At 40.8% G+C, this 27,056-nt stretch overlaps 1 protein-coding gene and 1 long non-coding RNA gene across 3 annotated transcripts in view; one reads left to right on the top strand and one right to left on the bottom strand.

Annotated features, from left to right (window-relative positions):
* The window catches only part of LOC126865070 (uncharacterized), a 102,388-nt gene that overhangs the window by 17,325 nt on the left and 58,007 nt on the right, over positions 1 to 27,056 (bottom strand). The window lies entirely within an intron of this gene.
* LOC126865068 (protein twist-like) lies at positions 4,333 to 5,411 on the top strand. Its single transcript, XM_050617151.1, has one exon. It carries the CDS (start codon positions 4,425 to 4,427, stop codon positions 5,409 to 5,411), a length of 987 nt encoding a protein of 328 aa, XP_050473108.1. The 5' UTR covers positions 4,333 to 4,424.

Below are 27,056 nucleotides of genomic sequence, written 5' to 3'. Positions count from 1 at the left end.
GAGTATCAAGATATAAAAAAAGATATAAAAAAAGGTCAAAACAATCTCGTCGCTACGTGCAACTGTCGAACAAAGACGAATTTGGATTTCCCCCCTCCCCCACCACAGGGATGAGTAGTATCATGGACGAGGGGCCTGGGGGGTGTTGTGCGGATTATAAACAAGCGGTTGCTAGGGGGCAATAAACGAATTAACAGCACTACGAGTTCAGATGTCAGAGAGTGCAGATTGCGTTGATTAGTGTTGTCAATTAATTACTTATTTGTGTTAATTATTATACGTTTGCTGCGATTAGTTCATGTTTGACGAACATTGTTTTCTGTTCAATTAACACCTGTTCAATCACATGGACGAGCCCCCAAATTGTAGTATGGTAACTACTATACTTAGTTTATTAATGATAAGTAGATTAAACAGGTGTTAATTGAACAGAAAATGATGTTTGTTAAACATGAACTAATCGCAGCAAACGTATAATAATTAACACGACTAAGTAATTAATCAGCGACTCTCATCGACGCAATCCGCACTCTCTGACATCTCAACTCGTACTGCTGTTAATTCGTTTATTGTCCTCTAACAACCCCCGGTCTTTTGTCTTAGCCTCGCTACGTACACGCTCAGCAACCGCTTGTTTATAATCCGCACAACACCCCCCAAGCCCCTCGTCCATGATACTACGTTATGAAACAGGATATTGTATAAGTATTTGCAAAAAAAAAAAAAAAACATTTGACGTGAAAACTGAGGAATAATGATCGATATAAAGCGGTGTAATGACATAACGGTCTAGAAATAAGCAAATAAAGCAAAATTCGAGAAATATGGATTTCATGGATTCGAAAGGTACGCGGATATGTAATTCGTAAGTCGGACGCTACTATAGCGTTTAAAAGCGGTAATCTAAATACTTATTTGGCAAATTAACATATTAGAATAATTACATTGCTCGTCTGTAATTTAATATCGTAGGACAAAGAAAACTTTGCTACGGTAAAATCATAAGCAAAATTCCACTTATTGATATAGCGATGTTTGAATGCTCATGTACAAACGTATATATACAGTTATGTACATGCTCAGCAACCGTTTGTTTATAATCCGCACAACACCCCCCAGACCCCTCATCCGTACTATATGCTTTAAGACTGTTAAGAAACATGACACGAACGACGCTACCCTTTTGTGCACGTTGCTCTCTCTTTGTGGGTCGGGCACGAAGGGTCGGCTCATTTGTTGGGTATTAGCAGAGGATAATGAGCTTCTTGAGGCTGCCGCCTTTTGCAAACAGCCAAGTGACTTCGAGTTTCCGAAAAAGAGGAGGGAAATAAATGAGGTACGCCCATACAACCCTGAACTGGAATTTCCCTGGGACCGAGAATTTCGAAAATCACTGGTTTGCGGCTGCTGCCGGCCCAAAGTTAATCGATTTTGCCTCATTCGTCTCGTTACGTCGTGTGAAAAAATTGCCACGTCGATTATTATATTTTTGCCCGTTGATACGAAACTGTGTTTGATCTCTTTCAACAAAATCACTTTCCTAACGAAAGGGTCCGAGAAGAAGGAGCTTATTCCGCGAACCTCGAACGTTATAACGCGAATGAATTTTATGTAATTGTTTGTTCTTCGTTCAAGTTAAAAAGAATATTTTTATTTGTCGTATCCTTCGTTTTGTTTTATGTTATGATACGGAACGAAATAAACTATTTTGTCAATTTTTATTTTAATATTACGACAAATGTAAAAACGAGGTTGATTTTATAATTATGCACGGAACTGTACGTTAGTCGTTGAATGGAATTCTGTGTCGTTAGTCGTTTAATGGAAATATACGGTAGCTGAAACAAACGTCTCGCCTTACGTTCTAGTTTCCCAGTTTTGTCCATAAAAATATGGATCTCTGTGTACGTCCAAAGCCTAAATACTAAATTACGCGTAATATTAAGTAAACCAATTCCAATGGAACAATGTAATTTGTTTAACACTGTTATCCTAAATGTTTCTGCAATATACCAACAGGAGATCGTTTATATAACATCTATTAAATCGAAAATGTTCATAAAGTGTCGTGAGTCTAAGTGGTATGGCAAACTCGAGGACCAACATAGCTATTTACGTTGGTAAAAATATTCGCGTACAATAAGATTCGTCAATAAAGGCGTTTTCGCGTGAATTTGTCACGTCTGTAGCGTGAAACGTAGAATTCACATGTTTCGCAATATGTGAACTTGAAATATCGAAAACTGATTTTCCTTGTTCGTAGTATTCTTATGCAATAGTCTTTGCCACTGTTACGCCAGTTCTGCTATTTGTACAACGTATAAACGTATTTTCGAAGACGTTAGAACAATAAACCAGTTTTACAGAAATATTCTCAACGACTTAGGTTGATCGTAAAACTCGTACTAAAGAACTTTTACAAACCAAAGAGGAGAGACATTAAAGGTAGCAGTATTAAAGGTAGTTTCCCATAGATTTTTATAACTATTTCGTATTATATTTTATAGTCGTGTTGACTTAGTATTATCTTTTTATGCATTTAAATCTTCCATTATTTTCCTATCTTTTTTACACTTATGCTGCAAGTAAATTCATCGTATATCCTTCTATGAACAGTTTGAAAAACAATTTACGTTACAATTTAAATATTGTTCGCGCACATGATTCATCACGATGAATAAAGATTTTTTTAACGTAAGTACGTAATACTTGACGTAAATTATCGATACACACGGTACACTGTATAAAGTAGCTGGAATACATACATTAAAGGAAGAGATACGATCTCTGATAAAAAGCGGAGATTTAGAAGGACAAAAAAAAAAAGCAAACCTCTCGAAGAATCTGCACCATCTACACGGAATGGACGTGCACCGCGTGCAACCCTCGTAAACCAGTCAAATTTGTCCACACTTTCCAGCCCCTCTGTATTTAAAGTGCCATAAAGTACGACGGCGACGAAGAGGAAAAAGAGGACGAGAAAGAAGTTGCCAACGAGTCGCATAATTACTTTGGCCCTCGTTTACAGGTTGCAAAGTATCTGGGTGAAGGACAATGATTTAACGTCCAATTTATATTCTTGGGAAGCCACTGTTTCGTGCGTTCTTTTCGCCATTATTCTGTTCACTGATAAATTGCTTAAAGTAAACAAACGTATATATTTTTCATCGTATTATCATCCTTTTGATTTCCAATGCTATTTTCTTTGATTAATAACTTTTATCCGGAGCGTTTGAAATCTCAGGCGAGATTTACTTCAGCCGTATAAATGTCCAAAATATTTGTGTACATGCAAAGAATCACGAAAACTTTATTACTTAATTTTTGAAAGACAGAATCAGAAATAGACGATATGTATTAATTATAGCCTGTGGTTCGTTTGCACGGTTATTGACGGGTCAAAGGCCATATTTCGCGTCGTCGATAAAGGCAAGAACTAGCAATCGAATGACAACTGCAACGAGAAGGGACTGCATAAACAGCTGTAAATTTCAAAGAGAATTAAAACAAAAAAATCTTCGCAATCGTCGTTTTTCTACGAAAAAGTTTAATCTACGAAATTGATCGGCGTTGCTTCTGAAGTACTCGAATCCTTGCACGTTTTTCGAACAGACATTTTGGAACGATTTACAACAACAGCGATCGTATGGCAACTCCGGCCGAAATCCCCTTTGCGCGAGGGTCACGAGATGGAAGCGCGTCCGCAACGAAAAGTCGAAGGGAGAGTGGAGGGGAAAAAAAAGAAAAATCGAACAGCGGCTAGTTGCCGTGTCTCAAATGTCAAGAACGCGGCGCCTCGTCCCATGACCGTGCGTGCCACTTGATAGAGCGCCTTTCTTTCGCGTCGATCGTCTTTTGACTCTACCTTCCAGAGCCCCCAGCGAAGAAGGACGAAGGAAGACGAGGGGCGTGTCCGGTCGTGCGGCTTCTACAAAGAGATGCCCACTTCCCTGTAGACCCCTTCCACTCCTCCTGGATCCCTTCCACGTGGGCCCCAGTAGTCCTCCATCCCCACCATCGGGCCCTAAGAAAACTGGGCAGCATGGTCCAGACCACGAGATCGCCAGGTAAAGTCAGTTTACGCAACGCTTCCGTACGCGAAGCATACACGGTCATCCAAAGGATCCAGTGAGTCCATTCGATTCTTCCGATCAGTTTCACGCATCGATCAAACATGATATATCGCGACAGGATCAACCAATTGGTAGTTTGATCGTACGTTCTGTCCTCTGGAGGGGGCCGAATGTTTCCATCGCGAGAACGTCGACTTCGTCAATTCGTTCGTTTCACCAGACAAGATGACAGTTGCCTGAGGAGATCGTTCCTTCGAACAGTTCTAGTGTATCATGTTCTAAATACCACGTTACACGTCGTCGAGTATCGTTAGTTCGAGTAAACCGAAGAGACACAGACGTTCCGTGAGAATGACCGCTTACACAAGTTTCCAACAGTACGATCTGTTAGACTCCGAGGGTTACGGATCGGCGAGTAGCCCAGAGTCGAATCCTCGTAGCTGGATTCATCAGGAGATCTATCCTCAACCGCCGAGATCCAGGGGTAGCAGTTGTGGTAGCGTGAGCTCGTTGGATTGTCAAAATCGCGAGTATCAAGAGATCGGTGCAGCGAATGGCAGCTTTCACGTGACCGCGACTGGCTTCAACTTCACCGAGTTCTACGAGGGTTACTACCAGGAAGGTTGCCGAAACGAGCACCAAATCGGCCATTCGAATAACATGAGGACGGCGAAGGAGCCGGCCAGGCCGGTGTTCAGAATGAACGAGTGCGCGGAGAACGTTTACGACGGTGTATCGAACCGGGCCGAATTCACCGGTGAGAATGCTACGGCCAAACAAAGCGCCGACACCCCGCCAAAAATGGAGCACCACACGAGCAATATCTTTAGCAACGGCAGGTGCGAGTTCGGCCAGAATCAGGAGAGTTTCTTCGCCGCGAAGAGTTATGGTATCCCGAAAGGTGATGGTTTTTTGCCTAGAAATAACGGCAATCCTTATGGGCAGAGGGGCGACATTCTTTATTTGGGTGCCACGTACAGCGTGCAGAGAAACGAAAACTACGTTCAGAGCCAGCAAGGCGGCAAATGCGAGCCGTCCAGGTACCACCAAAAAAACGACGCTCTCCACGTCTCGCCGATGGAGTACCCCGGCCAAAAGGCGAAGGAGAGCATGCAGAAGATCAAAAACGGCACGCCGGGTATCGAGGTGTTGAGAAAGAGACGGCTAGCGGCGAACGCGCGCGAAAGAAGAAGGATGAACAGTTTGAACGATGCTTTCGATAGGCTACGGGACGTCGTGCCTAGCCTCGGCAATGACAGAAAGCTCAGCAAATTCGAGACTCTACAAATGGCGCAAACGTATATCGCGGCGTTGTACGAGCTGTTGCAAAGGGAGTGAAAACTCTTGCGACGAAAAGCTCCAGATAGCCTTCGATGGACCTACTTTCTTTGAAAGAAGGAAGAGAACGACGAGAGGCAAAGGCGAGGAGCGTCCCTATCCGGTCGGAAGAGAAGAGTCGAGCGCGTAAAAAGGCTCGAAGCTAAAGTACTGCATCAATTTCGAGCAAATTCGTTGACGGAGGGACGCGGATGGCCAAAACAGGCGTCTCAAATTCTCCGGTTCTTGCAACCGGAGCATGGTTTTTCGCATCACCGTGAAATCTTTCGTCACCTGCGAGAACGAGGGGAACTGTAGCTACGTAGTCGCTCATCGACGACGACAGAAATGGTCTCGAAACGATGTTCGAGCGAACGTCCAGCCGGAAGAACGCCAGGACGAATGGGATCGAGCTGAATATCGTGGAAGCTTCGTTGCACGGTCCACGATGTCAATCGGCGCGTAAAGGTAAAAATGGTACGTAACAAAAATCACGAAGCGTCGTTATCAGCGCAGATATTAACGATTACAGACTAAACTACGGAATCGTCGTGTTTCCCAACTTTCTCGTAGAACGTGGTCGAGCCGCATTTCTCGGCGAGGAGAATTTTAGTTTCGATCCCGGCGAATAGTTTAATTAGCAATAATTGCCGCGTGCAGACGCGGTACACGATGCTACTCGTTAATGCTTTTTCCTCGTTCGGCCTTGTTGCCGGATTCCGCGATATTTTTCGCTTGATCGAACCGCGATAACATCGTTGATACGCGAAACGCAACGAGTTTGATGAACTTGCTAACCCTAGGGGATGAGATCTAAGGGGAGGCAGAATAGAAGACGAGATCATTTAAGCGTATTACGAGACAGGTCGACGCGGAATACACCTCGTTCGCTTTGCTTAGGGTTTAAGGATGATTTACATTATCCATACAGACATCGGTACAAATTTCGTTATGGTATATCATTGTATAATTCTTTATACAGCGTGTTACGTTCTACCATAAATATTTTTCTATTTATGAGAATGAGATTTTCTCCGTTCGATAATTAAAAATAAATACAAACTAGCATGGAACGACGTGCACTGTACGATACGGAGAAATATTCTTACGTCGATACTGTCAGATACCATAATGATGAATCACTACCGTAAACGTTATTCGACTATTGTCCGAACGATTATTTTCCTCGCCGAATGCGTAATGTAAACCGATCTTTAGACAAACAGCGGAAACGAGCTTCGCCTGAAGTTTCATTGTAAATAGTAAAATATCGTGTAGCGTGTTTTAGTTGTAGGATTTGTGTAAATATCTAATTAGATACAATTAAGTTATTGCGACGTTGTTATAGGTAATTCTGTACATATATAAATAAACGGACAGGGATCTCTCGATCGCGATGATCGATCCATGTGACTGCGAAAACGTAATATCGTCTGTAGGCGAGATTCACGACGGTACTTCATATTGTGAAAAGCGTGGCTGATCGAATCGTTTTTAAATCGTTCGATTTTGGAACGTACGACGACTTGGATTCCGCGTGACAAAAAATTAAACGTCGAGCTACAAGTAGCTCCGAAAATTATTGGCACGTCGTTGTGCCTGTTGCGACATTTACGTACCAATTGATTACGCTCGAGCGTGTTAATGCGACTAGAAAAATTCGAGATCCGACGATGAAAATCGAACGTAGAAACCGATTAAAAACGCTTCGTTCGAAGCGAAGGGTAGGTGGAAACACTTTCTGTAGCCACTGTGAATGATTTATAAGAAGAAAGTCGATGGCAAATAACGACGTAAGAAAAGATTAAGTACCTCGTCGATTACAAGGGACAACGAACTTTACAGTCCATTAAAAGATTTCAAGATAAACCAAAGAATCCGTAGGCGTTAAGTAAGACACACTGCGTTCACCTCGATTATTTTCCCGGTTACGAACAATTGTATACAGCACCAGACATATAAAATTGGAATTACACGTTTAATTGTATTAACACGATACGATAGAATCAGTTCTATTTGATTAAATTTACATACGAAATGAAATTTGTGTCGTTATTAACCCTTAACTATAGATCTCTCGTCTATCAGAGAAGGTTCGACTCTTACTTCGTTCTTATTAGATCACAGAGTATTATGCCAATTGTATATTTTTACAAAATACCATCTAAACACACGTTTTACGTACCTTTTGCATATCGTACGCGAGCTTACGCTCTTAAATTGTTCGCATAAGCGCGATGCATAAAAATCTACGATCCGATCATTACGATGTCGACTTAAGCAGAACTTGACGAGTTCGATCACTCGAGTACCTTCGTCGACTCGTTAAATCAATAGTAAAAATATGGACGCGTGTAATTAAGGGTTAATACAAACGTGTTTAGAAACATTTTTAAGCAAATCAGACAGCTTATCGTTTGTCTGAAACGAACTACCGATTAATCGTTGAAATATTGGCGCGTTTCTCGGAACGCGTCGCGACTCGAAACATTTCGTCGACTATCGCGTGCACGTTGCTCTCGCGAAGGCTCTAAAATCGTTTCCCTCGGGATCGACGTGACCGTTTGACACAGAGACTCGATAAAGAAGTTAACCGAGGAAGAAAAGCGCGAGGACAGGTTTTTAGGGTTCTTTCTCGCGAGGCAAATGATTCGGCCGACCGATTCAGCGGCGATGTTCCTCCCGCAATTAGGGATATGCAAAAATCGGAGGACAAATGGCGGTGGTCGGCCACCTCCACTTAGCAGTCAATCACAATTAAATACAATTTTGCGCGAGCTTCGGGGCCTGGTAATGGCGCAAAAAGAGAGCAAATTGAAATCTCCTAGCTGACAGAATGATAGATGGTGCCGGCCAGACGCGAAAACACGGAGAACGAGGGAGAAAGAAAGGGGAAGAAGGAGAGAGAAAGAGGGATAGAGACGGAAGAGAGTTACCTTCCTTCCCTGAACGCTGTGAGAAAGCTCGGCTCTCTTTGCTTCGAGCCGAGAATCGCGACGACGAACGAAAATACAAAAGTCAAGCGGCGGCTGACGTTAATACCGCTACACCGAGCCGATTTCTCCCGGCCAATATCGTTAATCCTCTTCATCCAGAGAAAATGGCAATCCGATCGTACCACGGAACAACGACACTGCTCGTAGCCGATCGAACGAACGAGTGCCACGATGCAGGAAACTTGCAACTGCAATGCAACGTGACTACACGAAATCCTTCGAGCCGATTACCATTGTTTTCTCTCGGCGACCACGGCTGAACGCACCAATTTCGAGGCGAAGCGTTTTTCTTCGCTAGAAATTGCACGCCAAAGCGCTTTTCATTCGCTTATTACCGTCAAGTAGAACAAGTCGTTATTTAGCGCTCGATCTCTAGAATTTTCCTGGAAAAAATATCGAGCAACGTGTACGCTTTAGAATAATCTGTAAATCACGAATTCCTCGGATCCAACAGCCACTAATTTAATATCTGTTGGATTTAACAGCGTGCTTCCTATCTTCGTGCGTGGACGAAGAAAAAAGATAGCGCAAAAAGTGCATCGTTCTTGGTAAAATCTAATTAGAATCGTTGGTGATCATCAACGAGCGCAATCGTAATCACGCTCTAACCTGATCGTCGGGATACCGTCCAAAGTGAAAAGATCGGCTTATGAAAAACGCAAACGTCGCATTATCACGCATGCTCAATTAAGCCGTAGAAATTAGCGCTCGGCGGGCAGGTAGCCCGAAGACGGTAGCGACGATTAATCGACGCTCGAACAAAGGAAAACCGGCCTCTTTGTACGCGGCACAAATCTATTTCCGCGTAGCTTCCTCAATTAAGCCGATAGAAATTTATGCGATTCGCTCGTCGATTAGAGAGAAAAGGCTAATTATTCATCGACTCGTTCGCTCGAATGGAGAGGATGTTTAACGCGTGGACAGCGAAGGAGGAACAAAGGGGAGGAAATGATTTTAACGTCAAAAGTGGATGCTACATGACGGCATGTGTGGCCTGTCTTCTCCTGGCTACACGCTCCTTAACCCTTTGCCGTACGATCCGACTTTCGTTTCCTACAGTGTCGTATGCTAACAAATAATTTTCTTACTTACAAAATATTTTCGCGAATATATTACGCGCACTGTACGAAACATTAAAAAAATTTCGTTAGCATCTTAACGAGACACGATTACATTGGCAAACTTGGAAACGTATACGAAACTGTATATAAAAGTTACAAAATAATTATTGCGAACATAGTCGATCTAAAATCAGCATAAAGTACGAACAGTAACGTTAAAGCTACAACTAGTGGCAAAATCGTCCAACTATATACCGTGCTTTCTTAACACAGCGAATTGATTGTTCGAACGATTTGATGATATTTGCGAAGCCTGTGCTATCTTCTAACATCCATTTCATATCCGTTTTCATATCCGTTTCAAATTTCATCGATATAATCTCGATAGTTGCATCTCGTTGCAGCGTTAATGAAATTTCAAACGATCTTTCGTGTACGTAGATACATACGCAAAAAGATCGTACGAGCGTCCGAATACTTTCGCGAGCCACTGTAAAGCTACTTCGAATTTCCTACACTGCCAGGTCGTTCCCCTTTGTTTTCCATTTTTCATGCGATCTTTTACACTCTGCGTACCGCAAACCTGTGATTCGCGATTTTCACGTGAAAATAATTCCGTATCGCCAGTCTCGCTCCGTGTTACGTTATTTATTATACGGCCTTTGGGTGGACACGCTCTGTCTCTGTTCGGTCACGGCGCCGGCAAACAATGCAGGAGTCGCTAATCAGCGGACGAACGCGCAACGTCTTCATCCGTGGACATGGGTCGCACCATAGGCCGCGTTTCGCCATCATAGCAACGCTATTTGTCTTCCGTGCAGGATTTTGCACGGCCGAGTAATGAGAGGATACTCGATACGCTTCAGGTCCGCGGTAATAGTTACGTGTTAAGCCGATGAAGAGAGAAGACTGTACGATGCGCGGCAAAAGGGTGGAGGAAACGGCCGAGTGAAAGAAAACGATTTCCGACTAGCTGAGGCGATTCCGGTAACGCAGGCAGTTTGTTATTCGCCGTGGAAAAAGTGCATTCGCTACGCGAGGTTTTGTTTATTCGCGTAAATATAGCGACTACGTACTACGCGGCCGAGACATCGCGAGCAGAGACGTCGCGTCGACCCAGAGAAACGTGTTTCGGACGCAGATGGGTTACTACTTCTTCGGAGTTTTGTAATCGATTCGTTTGGCGTTTTCTTCCACGTGTCTCTATTCCCGGTGTGCAAAGTTTCAGACGTTCCCAGCGTGTGAAATTTAATGTTTCAAGGTTCAACGTACGACGCCAGTTTTACACCGAAGTGACGAAAAAACATCAAAATATGATGGTCGAATGAAAAAATGGTCGTTCGGACAGAATAAAATATTTGTACGATGGAACGTTTGCAAGGATGGAAATTCGAAATTATTTTTCTTGCGTCTAGGTTCTAGGTTTTATTTTTAAAAACCTGTACGTTCCTTACGCTGCTTACAGAGATAAAAACATAGTTACGTCCATCGGTCAAATTATTCGCGATACAGAATAACCGTACGAGTTTTCGAACGTTTAACGTTTCGGAATATCATGGAACACGGCGTAGGTAGATCAGAGAGGCGTATTTGTTTCGGTTTTGCGACTTGAAAAACAAGAGGAAGGATCGGCTCTATTTTCAAATTAAGCCTCGTCGTCGTTTCCATTCATTTTCTGGATGAAATGCGCGGTTCGTTTCTTCTCGCGTGCTCGTCTTAGACGATATTATCATAACTCGCTTCTAATTTGTGGACTAGCGACGAGAGAAACGTAAAAGAGACTGAGGGCTCTGTTTCCAGCGGCGCCCTTCAAATTACGGTGTTTTTCGAAAGTATTCGATGAAGATTCGAGAAGTGATCCGGCTATAGTTGTAACAAACGTCGTTGTTCTTTTACCAACGAAGCGGACCGAGGTTTGCTCGAAAGGCGAGATTACGTAGATCGTAAGATGCGAATTTTGCGACGCGATCGTATTTCGGGCCGGTAACACTGCCATCGAGTACCTTTGTAAATAAATCGTACGCTTTATTATACCGTTGTTACGATACGATGTTAGACGATAATCTTAATTTAAGAGGAGATTCCCTTCAGTTAGGCAAAATCAATTCCCACCAATAATGTTCCTCTGATGAGACCAAATGTATTTAAGCATGTGCAATGTTGAATAAAAACCACTTGAAAAATTCAAAACGTTTTACGTTTATCATTCTCTTTACCCTGACGTTTGTAAATTTTATCCTAATATTTGTACACCTTTCTACGAATAATACGCTATTCCTGTCGAACCTATTAAACCTATTAAACGATACGACGAAATATTCCAAACACTAGAAACATTGTCGTGATTTTTATTTGAATGGTCGCGTAGTATCTTAATGTCAATAACCTTCGATCGGATTCAGCTCTATAACTATCACCATTGTTTATAACTATAACTTTATAGTTAATCCGATAGATCCAACTATTGTAGACTTGTATCCGAGATCGCCGTATAATTAACGTTTTCCCCGTTCCATTTCCATCACATCGCATAGCAGTTAAGAATTAAATGAAAGCAAAGCAAAAGAATATACAGCGTGGCTGGTGGTACAAGCGGAAATGGGGTGATTCTACGCGAAAAAAGAAGTCGAAAATATAGAATAAAAATTTTTCGTTCGAGGCTTTGTTTTCGAGAAAATCGACTTTGAATTTTCGCTCGGTAGATCGTTGTCTCGATCGACGTTATCTTTTTAATTTTTAAATTTTTAAATTTTTATTCCATATTTTCGACTTCTTTTTTCGCGTAGAATCACCCCCTTTCCGCTTGTACCACCAGTTACCAACCACCCTGTATAAATAAAGAGAAAAATCTAACTTCGTATGGCATCTCGACAGAGAGAAAAAGAGAGAGAGAATTATGCAGATTTCGTGGTGCGTTTGAACCGGATCATCGGGAACACTCGTAAGTATACTATTGGGATCTGGTAGATTATGAAAATCGATCGAGTCTGCCTTCCATAATTTCTAACTCACGGAACGAACAGTCGATCGATGGAAGACTATCGTTCGGTGCATAAGGATGCACATTCCGGTTCCACTTGAACAGCACGACCGAGAAGGACCGCCTAAACCTAAACTATTCCTCGAGGCCATCGGTTTTTTTCTAGGAAGCCTAGGATATAACTGCGCCAACAATTTCGAGGACGCGACGAAAAATAAGTAGCGACGTTCGCAAACCTTCTGCACGTTCGACGATTCTCGAGGAAACGATAATGAAACCATTTTGTTAGATCATTAGGCTAATGATCGAATTCCCTCGATTTTATTTGCCTCGACTGTCGTAACCATCATTTCGTCCTGCGCGTTACACAATTTGGTTTTCGTCAATTTTTCTCCAACTCTTCTAGCTAATTGTTATAAAAAGTAATATACCATTAGGAAATATCGGTTAAGTCGCTCAGAAGCCACGCTGGTCAACTGCGTAAATTAAAACGGATAGGAGAACGACGATTATTTATATAAATGTTATTTTTCAAAACTTTCTTGCCAATTTGCAATCACCTACGCTATCTGTTTATGATAAATAAGTTCACGAAAATCTGAGAAGATCCGGAGCTCGGAGGTTTATCGTCGTCGCGTCGAATGTTTCATCTTGTTACGATAAATCAACGGGACAAGCTTTCTCCCCCTTCGCGGTAACTAAATTTACATGGAAGATAAACCTTCGCATAATTCGATAGCGGAAGTAACTTAGAAATAACAAGCACGAGGTTCTCCGCGCGAGTCGAAATTTGCCCAATCTTCGTCGTCCAAGGGTCGATCGTTTTATTCGTCGAATTAAAATTCGAATGAAATCGTACGCGTATCACATTTGGATCGAGGTTGGATCTCGTCGTAAGGCGATGAACGTAAGGAGCACGTTGACGTAAATTAGAAGCCCATTTTGTCCCAAAATGTGCTCGGTATGCTTTAGACCCTTACATTCGAGGTTTCCATTCCATTCGCTCGTACAACATCGTCAAACACACGTGCAACATCGTCAAACACACGTGCAACATCGTCAAACACACGTGCATAGAGGAGAAGAAAATAAGGAGAGCTCCACCTGTGGCCAGCACTGACTCAAAGCGAAAGCTCGGTCGCTTAACTGCCGATTTCCATTCGAAGGTGAGTAGCGTACGCGCTACAGGTAATTGGTATCTTACGCGGCCGTTGCGAGAATAAATCGATCGTAGCGAATGTTGTTGGGTTTGATAGAATGCCGGATAGCGGCTCGCACAAAGCGACCTTCGTCTGGTCGAGTGAACCTGCTACCAGCCAGACAAATTGATACCAGGCAACGCACTCACTCTCCCTATCTTTTCCGCCTGTGCACAGGGGTACCTTACGTGCCTGCAGTGAGTACGGGCGCATAACTTGCAGAGCTCGATACGCCGCTGTTGGAAACGATCCATGCAAGTTGTATAAGACTAGCTGATGTGCCGCTTACAACCCCGTATTAACTCGAAATAGTCCGTCTTAGTCATTTTGTTTGATCTATTGTTACATCTTTCTATCGCACTCCTCGTGCTTCGTCTCTTGCAATCGGTGCGACCCATGCTACTTGCTTTTTCTTTCCGTTTCTTCATATCGGTTGCTCGATGCTGGGAGACATTATGAATCTCTGTAGTTTGATCGCACGAGATATAGTACGTTTCTTTCTCTTCTTTTTTTTTTTTTTTATTAGAATTGATAGAAGCGTTTAGCAAGAGTTTGTTGAACTTCGATTGTCTACTCGTCGACGTTTCCCCGTTTACGTATTCGATAATGCAACGAGTGTTAGTGAAATAGATTAATGAGGGTGAAAGACAATTCCTATCGCGTTTCTGTGGAATCAACCGATAATAAATTGTAATCGTTTCTCTGAAAATTGACCGACGACTATCAAACTTTGAAACGCTACTCGTGGATCTGTCTGCTAACTCGGAAAAGCCTCCCTTGTTTCATTTGTAGTTTAAAGATCATATGGATAAACAGCTTCGCCTGAATGTTTCGTTAGAAATTTTTATCGCGGAATTATACTGTAACTCGTTCCAATCTTGCAAACGTCAAACGCTTAGTTACCTTATAATTAAAATATTACTCAAAATTATTATTTAAATTAAATCGTGGCCTGTTACAATAATCAAACGACGGTACAGAGGTATCGTTCATCGACGAACAATGTTTCTTGTAATCAAGTTACATTCCGACAGAAAGAAACGAGGATGCAGATGATTCGAAGCGGTGACGTAGAGCACAAACTTGTCGACAGTCGAGGGTTAATAATGCGAAGAATAGTAAAATTAAGCTATTCGAAGTTGTCCATCAGCTAAAACTCTAAGCCATCTTGTTCAACAGCGAAGGAACAGAGAACGCGATAAATTAAAAGCGACGTCGAAACGTGGAAGAACGTGTCTAATGTTGGGACAATCGTCTTTTGTGCGTGTCGCAGCTGTGACAAGACGTTATGCCGCAGTTTATTTCGCGTGCTCGCAATTTCTTGATAAATTAGATACACCGCGGTATCCCTCGAGTGTTTCAGTCGGTGACGATTACAAGCCGTGATAATAAAGTTAATGCGTGTACTCGCCGTACAATGAAGTAAACCGCCATTATCGCGATTACTGTTATTATTGCAATTATGACGATTGCTCGGGGTAGGCTCGTCGAGAAGGAACGAGCATGAATTACGCTTTCAAATGCGAGAACGTTTGCGCCGATGTATGAAAATTAATCGTCTGCTCGAGAGCGCGCGTATTTACGCATACTTACGCACATTAAATGTATAATAATCTAATGACGTTCAAGTATTATGCAAATAGTAACGCCGGATAACACGTGTAGTAACACGTGACAGTAAAACGTGCGAGAATTTCATTTTCAAAAGTAATATATAAAAATAATAAAATTAATAATTTAATTAAACATTTGATTTAAAAAATGACAAATTTATAATACCAATGGTGAACAGTAATTGTATTTTTTAGCTAGTATACGTTTTTCCAAGTGGAGTAACTAAAATAAATTTTTGTCGAATCGCTCTTCGTAACGATAGTGCATATCTAGTCTATTATTTCTGAATATTTCTTTTTTTTTTTTTTATTGATTTTAACATCGCATCAATTGCACCTATTCAGAGAAAAATTTAGTAGTTGGATTTTGTTAAAAAGCGACATGTATTTCAGACAGGAGAAAACGTTTGAAACTTCGTTTTTGTTTCCATCTGGTTGCGTGGGTGATCGTATTTAGGGAAATTTAAAAGCACGTGTTTGAGAATTGTAATTTGACGATTGCAAACGTCGCAGATTAATCGATGAAATTCAGATTAGATACGCGCGCGTGAATCTGAGATGTGGCTAATTCTAAGTTTCTCTTTAATGCAACTTCGTGTCGACGATCTTCTTTTATAATCGAAAATTAATTCTCCGCGTTTCGAGTAACATAACTGGACGAAAGTTTAAACTATACTTTATTATAAAAGTTTCTTCTGTTACGGCGGATGATATTCATACGGTAAAGTTATTCAAAATGCTTGTGAGAAAAGGTCCAGTTTTCTTCGGTTTGTACGACGAACAGTAAAAAAAGAGAATAATTTAAAAGAAAAAGTAACTAAGTAGATACGAGTGCAAACATTTTCACGTAAATCGTTTTAAATGCCCCGGACATCCACGCAGAACAGTAGGACAGGTCCGGGTTTCTTGATGTCTACATGACTTTGCTATTTCCTCGATCTCGTTTGCTACACGTCACCTTCGGTATTATGTGCTCGTGCCCGTCGTCAAGACACGTGAATGTTCACTTGTCGTTTGAAAGCAATTCAATACCTAAATTTCATTTCATCGAGTGATATAGACACAGAGACTTTATAAATAAAGCATCGATATAGACTTCGCAAAGAGAAATCTCGATATCCTTCATTCCCAACAAATCTCTCAAATTAACGAGCGAAGCTTTCTCATCGTCTTATTTAATTAATTTTATTAAATATCTTGAAGATAAACTTTCTAAAGAAAAGTAATACCTTTCCGTAAAGAAGACTCGTACACATCTGACGATGTCTTAATTAGGTTGTTTAGTTAAAATTAATTGTAATTATTTCTAGAGATTTTATATCAGTTATTCGTAATTATACACGTACGATCTTGAAATTGTATTATCTTAAATATAAAATTAATTGGAAGCTATGAAAAATTTCCTCGTTTTTATGTTGACATTGAGACTGAATATTTCTCATTGTATTATTTTATTAAATATTTTGAAGATAAGCTTCTTACAAAAAAGCTGTATCGTTTTGTAAACGAGAATTACAAATATATGACGATGTCTTAATTAGGTTGTTTTGTCAAAATTAATTGTAATTATTTCTAGAGATTTTATATCAGTTATTCGTAATTATACACGTACGATCTTGACATTGTATTATCTTAAATATAAAATTAATTGGAAGCTATGAAAAATTTCCTCGTTTTTATGTTGACATTGAGACTGAATATTTCTCATTGTATTATTTTATTAAATATTTTGAAGATGAGCTTCTTACAAAAAAGCTGTATCGTTTTGTAAACGAGAATTACAAATATATAACGATGTCTTAATTAGGTTGTTTTGTCAAAATTAATTGTAATTATTTCTAGAGATTTTATAATAGTCATTCGTAGTAATTATACACATACAATCATGAAATTTTATTGCTTTAAAGTTTTTGAAGAAATTTCATTGTTTGTTTATTCATTTTTATGTCGAGATTAAAATTGAATATTATTTTATCGTCTTTGGCAAATGTTTTCATACGATATAAAGAAAAACGTATAGTTATTCAGCAATTGAAAACATTCACGGTCTTCTCATTACGCTGAAGCCATGACAAATTTGTAGAATCTATACGAAATAGTATACGAAGTAGTATAATTTTGTTTTTTTCTCACACAAATGTACTATTCATGAAAAAAAAATTGCAATAAAATATACAATAACACGCGAACGTCACAATATTTGGAGATCATACGATAAGGTCACTTTTATCGATCATCTGTCTGACTTTCATGCTATTTGATGGCTAAAAAGAAGCGCATAATATTTTAATACGAAACAGTTGAAGAAGCAAAACCTGATAGACCTTTGAGAATATTTCAGACTTAAAAGCTACAAAAATATAAAACGTGCTTCTAACTCTACTCGATCGCTTTCCCTTAACAAAACTACCCACATAAAATTAAGATCGTTCGATCGAATAAAAACAAAAATTCCTACACTTATAGCGTCTACGCGTATCCACGTGTCTCTACATATTTTTGTATCGTCGTTATCCAGCAGTTCGAATTTCGTTTCAATTTCGTTTACGTTTGCAAGCAAGCGTGGTTTCATGACCATCAGGCAGAAATAAATAAATAAATACGTACATACGTATCCATGTCGAAGGATGCAGGACTCTGAACTCGTCATCCTCCTTCCAAAACGAAAACGTACAAAACGCAATCCCTTCTTTCACAGTTCGCGTCCAACCTCGACCAACGACGAACGTCTACAAAAACACGGAGGAACTGTCGCAACGCTCTCCATACGTCCTGCATCCTTTAATCCTTCGTCGTCCCGTTGAATAACAGATAACAGAATCGCATCGGCCATACCGAACAATTGGCCCTGGACAATGCGCGTTTTTCTCGTGGCCGCGGAACACGGCCTGCTGCGACTCTACAATTACCGTGGCTACGACCAACCAACAGGTAGTAGGTGCTGGTTTTCTGGCAATGCCCTGTACAACGCGCGATATAACAGTTACACAGGAGACAACGGTGGCCTGCGTTGACAACACGCAGAGAATCTTTTGCATAGAATCGGGAAGAATCGAGGAGGACGGTCGCGGTCGAACTCGCCGAGAGTCGAACGAATAGCGCGCCCGTGGCGAACGCATTGATGATTCGTGCATTCCACCTGGGATTAATCGATTTAACGGTTCGACGGGCCGAGCAGTGTCCACGGTGCTATAATTTGATGGAGTGGCGTACAGCGTACATCTCTTTCGCGTCATCCACGTCCGATTCATTGACCGTGCGTTTTCGCACTGTCACCGCGTAACCGTTGCCGCGGTGCTTGAGCCGCCGCGCCGCGGACAAAGCGGAGGCGAACGAGAGAATAACCGAAGAGAGAATATACAGGGGAGAGAAGGCTGCGCAGGGGAAGAGGGGACGATAATACGCGGCCACACGATCATTAATTCAAGTTTGCTCGCAGATATTCTCGTCTTTGAACACGGAAGCTATCCGAGTCTCTCCTTTCTTCCTGCGGCACTGTCTCCGCTTCGTTGCTTGGGCGCTCCACTAGGCAAGCTCGATGAAGACGCAGACACGATGGATCGAACGAGTTGATGAAAGAGGCAGGCTGTTTCATGACAGGGCAGTGGATTTTTGGACTCGACGCAGCTGAACGATGCGACGCATGGCGACGTAGAACTTTACGGGTTTAAGGAATACCCGAGCGGATATTTATACGAAGTTCTATTCTTGTAATATGTAATTAATTAGTGCTGTGTATAATTAATCCTTCGGGGATGGATGTCGTCGCAATGATGGCAAAATTTGTCTTCAAGCTGTAAATATTTATTGTTCGCTAGTTGGTAGCGTCGATGAGAAAAATATGACGATCGCAAGGTGTTAAAAATCTGGAACCTAAATTTTGGAAATTGTTCTACCTGTTAAGAAATAATAATATTGACGTAAATTAAGTTAATGATATCGGCTGTCTCGCCTTCTATATTTCTAATAGCGTGCAATTCTATGCCACCGTATCATTAACCCTTAATTGGTATCGTCGTATCGATCATATTGTACATGATGATTTTGCTTAAATTAAATTATTATATTATATTACGTACTTATTGCCTAAATTACTTTTATCTTATACGATAACCGATAAACGCTCGTTATAATTATTACAATGTATTAGGTTGCCCGGAAAGTGTCTTTCTTTTAAAGACACGTCTTTTACAACGACGTATCTTTACACAAACATGAAACCTAATCTGTCGAACGTTGTGATCTTTAGTTTGATAGAACAAAATCGATCATACGTAATTCGATGAAATAATATAAAACTGAAAATGTGCATGCATTATTTTCTTATAAAACGAAAGAAACCAGATTTTCCGATGACCTAATACAAATACAGAATGTAGACGAGATTTTAACATTGATAAACTATCTCAAATAATTATTCCAAAATTAAAAGTCAAGTCACAAACTTGCTTTCCCTATCTACGGCCCAACGAAACCGATTGAAGCTTAAAAATATAATATCAAAGGATCGCAACATTTTAGCTCCAGTTAAACTTTACGCTAGTTTGGACGATCGAAAGTCGAAAGTCGCTGCACCGAACGTTCTCTGAAGAGCGTCGGTGCTTCCGGCGAGGAAATGGTCAATGGCCAATCGCGTTTTCAACTGCGATGAATGCACTCTTGCTTATGGATTTACGTTCTTGTTGCGTGTGTGTTTGGAAACGGGATACTGCGCCTCTTTCCAACGTCCAGAGACTTGTTTTCCTTTGTACGAACGTAAATAGTCACAGACTCTTTCTACGCGAAATGTTAGCAAAGACTGATGTCGATGGAATCATCATTGTATATTTAACCTTTGCGATTCTTAACGACTGTAACTACAGAAATTATTTTTACCACTAAACGGCAGTCAAGCGCGAACATATTAGGAAACGCAGGTAGGTAATCTTCGACTAATGCATTTAGGAGTCTTACCATAGCGAGACGGAATCGATGTATTTTGAAGTTGTGGGCGACACGTTTCTCGCTTCAACTTCAAATCAACGTTAACTTGCACGTAACCTTCTTAATCAATTTATATTTTAGAGTTTTACTTCGCCCAGAAAAATTTCCGGACTAATTACGACAGAGCCAATCTTCGTTCGAATACTCTGATATCCGGACGTTCTATTGTCCGAACGTGATATTTCGCAGTAACCTTTTTCCCTTTCAAATACGTTCGTGTTCGTGCACCATGCGCGTTCTTTCTTTTATTCGATCGAGCGAATTTTGATTATGAGAATTTAGTACGAAACTAATAGCGTTCTAACTATCGAAACGAAATACGACGGAGTGAAAAATTTCGAAAACGATGTAGGTGAAACAGAATTGGGAAAAATACACGGCGTTCGATTAGACGCAATCACAGACGTTAGAAAACAGAAACGTGATATTGAAAATTATCTAAAGCGCGTGGCAACGATATGAAAGTCTTAAACATATCGATGCAACAAATGGTTTCATCGCGATAAAGACGATGATAACGACGATTTTGCACGAATGCAACCAGCAAACGAAAGTGACAATAGACAGGTGCGTTCTCGTTCCCAAGTATTCGTTGCATTCGAAGAAGGGCTTCGATGGTTCAAACTACAAAAGGAACTCTATGCAGTTACTTATGCGAAAAGAATTACGCGACTTAGCAGCGAAAAATAAATGGTGTTCATAAAAATTTCAAGAATCTACCGTTTAATCTTAGCCCGTATTTAAATAAATGAAATTGCATCTTCGAAAAATGACCGTTCCGTTACTCGAAAATTCTATTACTCCAACAATTTCCCGATTAATTCGGCTAAGGGATGTTCCACTATAATATCAAAGTTTTAATCTATTTAACAAAAGGTTGAAAAATTGATAAATAGCAGGAATCAACGTTTCTTAAAAAATCTGTTACTAATTGTTTTTTATTCTTTATTTTATCAGTTACAATTGAACAATTTGCAGGCTCCTATACGAATGGGTGTTTCTACATGTTGAGGTTATTCGATGCGTAAACGGAGAAAACTCGTGGATAAATTGTAAGGCAGAAAATATATTTAAATAGAAGTGTAATTATAAGTAAGAATACAATTTCAGCTGGTCCAGATCCGCACGCTAGCTGTGTTACTGTCTGTCTTCGTCGCAGTCTTTTGTCTACGCGCTGTCGATGGCTTCGGTGCTCGAGAAAATTAAAAAGACCGGATGTAGAGTTTTCTTACAAGTGGTGACCACTTCAACGCTACAAAATTTCGCAATCGGAAATTGATCTGATGTTGGAATTTTCTGTCTACTGTATAGTTAGGTCACTGTAAGAGAGAATTTGTTCTACACCGATTGGCGACAAGTATCTGAAAGGAAGCAATAATTATGAAATACGATGCAGAAGAAGCGCAAAACGAAGAAAATCACAGAGATAACTTCCTCTCTCAGATTGCGAATAAATGAAAAATCTTCTTAGTGTACGACCAAGTCCGTAATAGCGAGTTTCTTGGAAAAGGTTTAATGCGTACGATTGCTATGGTATGTTAAGAAATCGTCGTTTACACAGTATAAGTACGGTAGTTGAGCAAAAGGCGTGTATTAATTCCTACATTGACGTAAGTTTTTATTCCGTGCCAAAAACCTGCCCTATCATACGTATTATTATGTAGATTTGCGCTTCCTTTTTTGATCAACTTTAAACGTATAATAACATAGGTTTCTGAACTAAAACGAGTACCGATTCGAATAACGAGCTATCTGGTGCTAATGTTATAGACGATCATTTTATAATTGTTAATGGGTGTTAGTTTAACCGTGGAAGAACACATACAACCGCATCAGTCGTCACGATTACGTAAAGTATCTCTGGTAAATGATAACCGGCAATTTCTTAACCGAACGTTGTTCCTTTCGACGCGTATCGTGCACTTCGAAGGTACAATACGCAGCTGAATAGAATTATACGTTGCACGATTCACGAAACGCGTGAAATTCCAAAAGAAATGGCGAATATCGTGCTTGAACGCCGAAATTTGTAAATCGTTTTGCAGATTTAAACGTAAAGTTCTTTCGAGTTTGTCGATAAAGTGATTAAGCGTGCCGAATCGTTGAAAATACAGATATCATTTTAAAAAACGCATTAGCGTGCTTGAAAAAGTAACATGTGTACTTCCGAGCTAAATAAGTGAGATAAAAATCGCGAGTTTGGTCGTTTAAGATTGATAAAAAGAATTGTACCGTTCGACACTTGGTCGCTTCTTGTCCAAAGTCTCTGCTTCGCTCCTTGCTTCCCTATTTGCTACGGTACTTGCGCGCGTGAACTGTACACACGTAGAATGGAGACATATACGGTAATGACATGAAAATTTATAGCAATAAAAAATGAGAGAATAAATACAGCAACGAAACGGGAAAACGAATAGACGACGAATGACATCAAGAAACTTCACCACTGTTTCGCGTATATTTCGCTAAAATCTCACTGTACACCGTGTTTTCCCAAAACCGGCGTTTGGCGCGCGTCTGATCTACTTTCAAGAGCGTGAAAGGTGCGCAAAAAAGCGCATTTATTCGCAGTAAGTGCAAGACACGCTGTTGTAGAATTGACGAATAATTGCACGAAGTTTCGCGTTAAACTGGCTTCATCCTGTTCTCTGTGATCGCCTCGAAGACCGAGAAAGAAGTTCACCACACCCAACAGGATTCAAACTACGCGAGATCTGTGCGTAATTGCGGTTCGCAATTAACACTGAAACTGCCAGTCAAATTGACTGGTTTTACAATTTTATTTTGAAATTCCTACTTCATGTTATCTTTTTCCGCAATGATGTAACGATTTTCGCAACGATAATTAAACGAGTAATATAATGAATTTTATTTTGTTCTTTATGCATTCAAACTGAAAATAATTTCGTATCAAGGCTACTTATACCAATACCAGTGAAAATGACTGGCACGTGTCAAAGTGTAAAATGGCCTTGCAATCTATTTATCGAACCCCAATTAACCAGTTTCCCCGTTTTGTACAACTTCCCACGCGTTTTCCAAATTTTTACCGCGTATCGTTCGATATGACGATATCAGTTATCAGGAAAATTCCTGATCGGTCGCTAGATCGCTAAATGTTAACACCAGAACTACCACAGCAGTCGAAACGACTGGTTCTACAATTTTATAAATATGTCAACCCTCGTTTAGGGATCATAGTCCCAGCTGGATTAACCCCTCAACCTACGACTACGGGCATAGCCCGTAGTACGATGATCGGGTCAAACGTAAATATTACGAGCATTCTCGAACGTAAATCGTAGGTTAAGAGGTTAATAATACCAGAAATGTACTAAATAACATGGAATTCCTTCTGTGAGAAAGTAATAAATCAATAAATATCAAAATATTCTATTATTGCGTATTTTTTAAAGACCAGTCATTTTCACTGGTTTTGGTAAAAATAGTTAACTATCGGTGGTTCTCTACTGTTAATTAATCAACTCCGCGTATCGACTTAAAGAATCGCTATTCAACAGGAAAAGATCTCGTTAAATATTTCAAAGTTTCGGCTTGGGAACGCGAAGCTTGTAGATTCCAGATTGTGTTACACGGCGCCTCGAAATTTCAGTATCATTAACCAATCAGCGTCAGGCAAATCGACGCGGACTGTCGTATCGCGGCTCGCAATCCAAATCCTATAAATAGTCACGCAGAAGCGTGTATAGTCGTAATAACAGATCGAGACCACGGGTTTGCCGTCGATCCGTATCGCGTATCAAGCGCGAATATACGACTGGTCTGGATCGCGTCGATAATTAAATAGCCGACGCGCCGACTTGGCGAGCATTCGCGCGCCTCCCTCCTATCTGCCCCTTTTCGACATCCATCGCGGACATCCGTTCGCGGACGTTCACCACGGAGAAAGACATCACGCGCAAATCGTTCGCCTATTTCACGGTTTGCGCAACGAAACGCTTCGTGTTCGTGCGATCGACGTGATCTTGAAATTCCTCGCGTTTTCTACACGTCCAAGGCTGACCGTCTTAACGATCCACGACGACAGTTAGGGATCGAATGAGCGAGTACAGTGTCGCGTCTGACCCGTTTCGATCGAAGCGGCTGATCTATTAATTCCGGCTAATTGTAAATATTTCACAGTCGAGAACTGGTGTCGTTAAGATTGTAAGATCGTTTATATAGCTTCGATTGGAGTAGCAGCGTGGATGTGACGGAATTTTTCAAGTTGGACGGGTTCGATTATTTTGTTTAGTTTAAAGCTGCGTCTACGTCATGCAGTGGCTGCAGAAAGTGTCTGCACAGGTTTTCCCACGAAACGTTTTTTTATTAGGTTGCACGCTTCGTTTGCATAGCGCTAAATTTTTCTAATCGTATGACGCCAAATAATACGAAATTTAATATAGCTGGGTCTAATTAATCGGTATATAAATAATAAATACAGTGATGTACAAATACCTTTTGCAGTGGTTGTATAACAATAACGCATTATGTAGCAAAGTTATATAACACGTTACGGAAACAAAGAGAACAGTATCGCATAACGATACTATATCAAACGTCTTGCGTTCTATAGTAATGTAGAGAACGTGTTAAAAACATTATGCAACGTAATTCATCGTAACGTCGTTGCAGCGATGTAGCGAGTTAGCGCGACTTGTGTTCGCAGTTCCTGGCAATGTAATTTCCTTTGATCCTTTAAATTCTACCGTCTAACGTTTAACTCGCCACGTAACAAAATTAATTACATGTTACAAAAAAAGGACGCTACGACAGCGTCTGTAAATTATTTACAAAATAAGAATACCAAACTGCGAACAATCATTTTCCATTCTCGTTTAAAATAAAATCTACCCAAACCCCCCATAGATATTATAATCGAAGCGAATAGCGTGACATATCAAAGCTCGCTCCCTTCGACCATCGACATAGCGAAACTAGCGAGGGTCGATCACGATAGGCGAAAAATCAAAGGATTCGGTCGAGACTTGCCCGGAGGTCGACATCGTCAGCCACACCTGCCGCATCGGCGTTGAAGCAAAGAGAAAAGGGTCTACGAAGAAGAGAAAAGAGTTTCTAGACGACGCGCATCGTGCACGGAGCATGGAGATTCCAAGATGCGCCCGAAGCCGACGGACACGCCTAGTTAAAACGCGTGATGGATGCGCGAAAAAGAGCGCGAAAAGCAGGCCGGATCCGTGGCCGGGCCCCGTCGAACATCGGTGGCAGATCCCGAAACTGATTCGCGCGCCGTTACGCGCGTCTCTTTCGCTCGTACGTTCCATCTTTGCGATCTTAACCGCCGCCGGACATGCAAATTATTATCCGTCTCTAGGAGGGGGAGATCTCTCGCCTACTGCAACCGTGACTTATCATGCTTAATTACACGGTCTACCGTTGAGTTATTGGCTGTTTTATAATATTAAAGAGGCGCCAATTAGCCGAGTCGATGCCTTGATCCGCTTTCGTTTCCTTTCAGGGGGTAGCATCCTGTTCGACTCGCGTTTAGATCTGCTTTTAACGCCCCCTCTTTGCCCCTTCTTCACGATCTTCTTTGGATCAGGGATTCGTAGTCGCGCGTAGTATGCATGTACAGGGTGTCTTGGTAAAACTCTTTCGAAGAAGGGAAATGCTGGAGGAACGAACCGTTTGACTCGGGGCATCGTTGCTCGTGGTTGCGATCAGACGTTGCATTTCCATGCTCATATTTTTCGACGCTTGGCTGTTACCGCGGTCCTCTTTCAAGAGGAACCTTGTGTCTTTTTGTATATCGATATGTTCTTTTATCGTCTACACCGAAGTGTTTTGAAAAATATCTCGACTGCTTGTTTTTGAATAGATGCGTCGATTTTTATCTCACCAAGTTTACTTTCACCAATGGAAGGCAAGAGAAAGAGGAACAGGAGGGTATTTTTCATGTATAAAGTTTTACGAAATTAAAGTCGAAGCATCAAAGTATCTCTTAAACGAAGCATTTTCAAAAATATATACCTTGATACTTTTGTGTAGGAAATAAACGACTGGCATGTAAAAAGTACAAGGTTCCATTTAAAAGAACTAACGGAAACATCATCTATTTAACATCATCTTCTCGAAGCAAACAATTCGTTGCTTGAGCATTTCCTCGTATCGTAAAAAGTAACAAAGATATCTATCGCTTTGTAACGGAATTACCGAGACACCCTGTATATGTGTATGCGTGATAATATATAACGGAATATAAAACACCGATGCATACATTTTGGAAATAACATGGTTCCAAAAGGAGAGGTCTGTTGCGATGGCACGGTGTCCATGCGAAATTGTTTAGTGGGTAATCACTATGCCAGATTTGACCCTTTAGCTATCGAGAAGAATATAGACTCTTTGTGCGAGAAATATCGGTATAGATATCACCGTCTGGCACTTTCGACCTATTATTGCTATCATCGGAACCTCGTATTTCATTCGACTTTTTGGTACTTAAGAGGTACCATTTTGCATAATCCTTTTCGCAGAATGCACGATGATACGAAGAATGTAAAATAGGTTGAAACCTTTTTTCTAACGAGGGAGAATTAAACGCGTTATGGTAAAAATATATTCTTCAACTGTATTTCATATTCGTGCCTTTCTAAAAATGGTATTTAACGTACATGTGTGAATGACTGTTCAATAAACGACGTTTAATAACTTTGAAATTCTACCCTGGATCTCGTTTAATTATATCAAAAATCCTCCGTCTTTGTTTCTGCTAGAAGTTGAGATTCTTCGAATTCTACTTTGAATTTTCACTCGTCCCGCGTGTTCATGGAAGATTTTTATAAGCTTTTCAAACAGCTTCGTGCACGTACA

The sequence above is a fragment of the Bombus huntii genome, chromosome 4 (genome assembly GCF_024542735.1).
Source record: "Bombus huntii isolate Logan2020A chromosome 4, iyBomHunt1.1, whole genome shotgun sequence".
NCBI lineage: Eukaryota > Metazoa > Arthropoda > Insecta > Hymenoptera > Apidae > Bombus > Bombus huntii.
The sequence above is the reverse complement of the archived record's forward strand: the minus strand, read 5'-3'. Positions and strand labels throughout refer to the sequence as shown.

What these genes read in the sequence shown, in the direction of transcription:
- LOC126865068 (XM_050617151.1), top strand. Translation starts at nt 4,425, where the DNA reads ATGACCGCTTACACAAGTTTCCAACAGTACGATCTGTTAGACTCCGAG.